General features: G+C 40.9%; 1 protein-coding gene across 1 annotated transcript in view; it reads right to left on the reverse strand.

The window, feature by feature from the left end:
• PDX1 (pancreatic and duodenal homeobox 1) overlaps positions 1-2,597 on the reverse strand; it is a 19,657-nt gene extending 17,060 nt beyond the window's left edge. Inside the window, exon 1 of the mRNA XM_072431550.1 lies at positions 2,147-2,597. Within this exon, the coding sequence (XP_072287651.1) occupies positions 2,147-2,549 (403 nt within the window). The 5' untranslated portion in view covers positions 2,550-2,597. The remainder of the gene's footprint in view (positions 1-2,146) is intronic.
• Between the last annotated feature and the right edge of the window lie 1,488 nt (positions 2,598-4,085).

The following is a 4,085-nucleotide window of genomic DNA, read 5'->3' on the forward strand; positions in this document are numbered from 1 at the left end:
AAATAATTTTCCAATTAAAATTGCAATAATATTAACAATATTACTGTACTGCTGATAATGTAATGTATTTTGTAAGAATGTATAGTTGTTGATACTGCTATTGTATACACATGGTAAAAAAAGATATACATATGTATAAATATTAATCATTTTGCTAAAAACAATGACGTTTTAGTAAAACCAAAAATATGAATAAATAATTTAACATCACTTTCATTCCTTTTAGGGATGTATAATGAATCAGTCACAAAAGAGAACATTGATAGATAGATAATAATCTGATACAAACAAATAGATAATATATAGACAGAAAATGGGATAAGTATCTAGATGGTTGGTTTATAGGTAGATAAGATAACATGACATCTTTGGCTATGGAGCTCATGAGAAAAAAAAAAAAAAAAAAAAAAAAAGTTGTCAACTAGTGTTGTATTTTAAAGAATTATTTTACAGCATAGTGCTTGCCATTCTACTCATTTCCTTCCCACTGAATGTATGCTGAGTGATGCCAGCTGCAAATGCCCACCAGGACTTACAGGGCAGTATACTGAACAAAGCAGCCCATACTAGAGGGCAGGGGACATTTCAAATATCTGCCAGGAATATTACTAGAATATACAATTTCAACAACCCTGTTTGAACAATGTGATTAAAAAAATATTTGCTTTACAGGTGTGACAAAAAGTGCATAATGGGCTGAGCGATAACATTGTGCGACCAGATAGAGGAATATTGTTGTGGAGCTGAGCCCTCTCCATGGACTGGCCTGGGGCTGCCAATCACACAGGCATTTCCTGGAAGCCTGGAAGGCTGACTTCTTCCATGCCTGTGCATATATAACAGATCTGATTCATCAATGGGGTCACTACAAGGATATCTGCACATTTCTATGTAAGATTTGTGGAGAGAATAGGAGGATTGTGTACAGATCACTGTGCTGCAGAGGAGTGCAGAGACTTTTTCTAGTACTTTGAGTGCTAGCTCATAGTTCAGTGCATTTGATTGAGAGGGTGAAGCTGATCAATTTAATTTATCTTAATTAATTATTCAAATTAATTACTCAATAGTATCACCTGGCTGTATTTCATCATGCACAGGAGTATACTGCTTGGCTGTGTTGCTCTGCAACAATTTCTGTTACAAACCTGTGTCATTGTTTGCTCTTATAGAGTGATATGAGTCCAATGTGGCCAGGTTAACCTGTCTCCTTGTTTACTGCACAAAATAGGTGAAATCGTATTGCTGTGTATATAAATGGTGCCAGTCCCCTTGTTCTGTATATAACAGGTACCAGTCTTAATACCCTGTACCAGTCTCATTTGTCTGTACATATTCGCAAGAGAAGTCATTCTCACTGCTCTCTATATACAATATGCAATTCCTCGTGTACTTGTTCTGTATTACACAGGTTCTAATGCCCTGTACCAGTCTCTGCTCTGTGTCTATAGGTGCCATTCTGAATGCCCTGTACCAGTCTCTGCTCTGTGTATATAGGTGCCATTCTGAATGCCCTGTACCAGTATCTGCTCTGTATATATAGGTGCCATTCTGAATGCCCTGTACCAGTATCTGCTCTGTATATATAGGTGCCATTCTGAATGCCCTGTACCAGTCTCTGCTCTGTGTATATAGATGCCATTCTGAATGCTCAGTACCAGTTTTACTGTTCTGTATATAAAATGTACCAGTCTCATTGCTCTGTATATGGGCTAGTTAGGCTGTTCATATAATATAAGTGCCAGCCTGGTTGTTTTGTATATTAGGGGTACCAGTCTAATGGTTCTGTATGCTAGGGGTACCAAGCTGGATATTCTGTATATTGGGAGTATCAGCTTAGCTGTCCTGTAAATGAGGGGCACCAGCTTGGTTGTTCTGTAAGCTCTTTGGGCAGGGTTCTCTCCTCCTCCTGTGTCACTGTCTGTATCTGTCTGTCATTTGCATTTCCTATTTAATGTACAGCGCTGCGTAATATGTTGGCGCTATATAAATCCTGGTTAATAATAATAGTAATAATAATAGGGGTAGCAGCCCAGAACAGGACTCTAACAGATACTGACTTATTGACTCTCAGGGAGGTATGCCCTCTCTCTCAGCCTATTGCCATTACTTGCCCTCCAGTGGCTACATACCCCAAGCTGGCACTTACCTGCCCACTGCCCCTTCCAGGCGTGTGACTTTGTAGATTTCATCCACGGGAAAGGTAGAATGGTTCGGTTCCGCTCATCTAAGAGTCCAGGATCTGGGTCCTCAGGGTAAGGCATGGCTTGCTGGTGGGGGTGATGCATTCCTGGGTGGTGATGATGGTGGTGATGAAGATGGGGCACTACTGATTCTTCAGGTATGGGGGGCACCTCATAGGGTGAGATATCTGGGGGGCTCCCTGGATCCAGAGCAATCATGGGGTTGGTGTAGGTGGCTGCTTGCTGTCGCCCCATATAAAGGCAGGCTGGGGGACTGTAGTCCTGGCTCCTCTGGAAGGCACAGGAGTCCTTGTACAGCTGGGCTGTGCTTGGGTAGTATTGCTCCTCAGCGTTCATGGCTGACAACATCGGCCGAATCCTTCTCTCTGAATGTGCACTGCTCAGGTGACAGGTAAGCTTCACCTGCAGGGACTAGCCCTGCCCTCACATTGGTCAGTCTGGGGGTCATGTGATTTGGCACATGGTGGGTGTGGCCTGGGGGAGATAAGTCCAGGTCTTTGCCTCCTCCTGCTGAGTCCAGGAGCTCCCAGCAGGGATCAGACTGATTACAATGTGGTGAAAAGATGTCACTGGCTTCCCTCTACCACAACCTGAGCTGGGCTATCAGCATGGAAGATTACACAGGCTTTATCAATGAAACCTCCAGGGATTGTGTCCTTCACTTTATTTGAGGAACTTGTGAATAAAACCACTGTTCAGGTGATCAGGCTGGGTGAATCAGCTTCTTTCACTTATAATTAAGGCTATGTACACACGTGTCGTTGGAAAACGATCACTGATTATTCACAATTATTTTGAACGATCGTATAGTGCACAATTCTGTCCATGCTGAAATGACAGGATTGTTCCAATATAATCCACCAATAATGTACACACAGTACATACAATCATTTGAACGATGCAGGAAGTGATGTGTACTAAGGAAAATGTATCACAGAACAATCCACGATTACTGAACGACTGTACATCCAATAGATAGCGAACGATAGTCACCCAATCAGATCTGCCAGGTCGTTGTGCACTTTTTTTGTTAACAAATATCAGACGATTCAAATATCAGTCATTAGTCGTTCGTTTCCAGCGATAATTATTGCACGTGTGTATGTAGCATAAAGTAGAGCTGCCTTGGGGACCTCTGATGGTCATTTTTTCTGAAAATGCCAGCTGCTTGGCTTCCTACTTTAAATTAATGGGTCGTCCAATGAATGAGATAAATCTGGGCTGGCTTCAATAATGGAATTATATGCAAAAAAAAACTTTTGCTTACACATGATTGGGCATTTAAATGTAATACAGCTTTACTTAAGTGAATAAGCCATGTGAAAAGTGAAAGTAAAAGTATGATAAGGATTTCAGCCTATCTCAGACTTTTCTGATCTAATACTTATTTTGGGTAGATAACATTAAAAGTATCAGAGATAGTAGGTAAAGGTTGGCCAAGCAACTAGCATTTTCATAACACAATCACAAATGGAAGCTCCTATGACAAATTTACTTCAAGGTATTGTAACCCTAATGGAATAAATTTTAGTTTAAAAAGCCTGGGTATAAAAAAACAAAAACAAATTTGTAGTCAGCATCAGAAACCCATGGGGCAGGGAGACAACACAGGCGTACAACTGGGAGACAGTGGAATAAAGGAAATGTACATATATTTAAAAGTTACAACCTAGTCATATATAAAAACCCTTCAATAAAAGAAGTTGTCTGTTCATTAAAAAAGTTATAGGGTGGAACTGATTCATCGGTGTGGTTGATCTTATGCCATTATCAGCAAGTAGGCATAACACACTTGGCAATTATGGCACAACCTTACCAGTTTCCAGGTACCCTGCAGAGACGACAGATCCAGGAATGTGTCACAGCTGAGTTGCAGTAAGCTGC

Source organism: Pyxicephalus adspersus, chromosome 1 (assembly GCF_032062135.1).
Source record: "Pyxicephalus adspersus chromosome 1, UCB_Pads_2.0, whole genome shotgun sequence".
In the NCBI taxonomy this organism is placed as follows: Eukaryota; Metazoa; Chordata; class Amphibia; order Anura; family Pyxicephalidae; genus Pyxicephalus; species Pyxicephalus adspersus.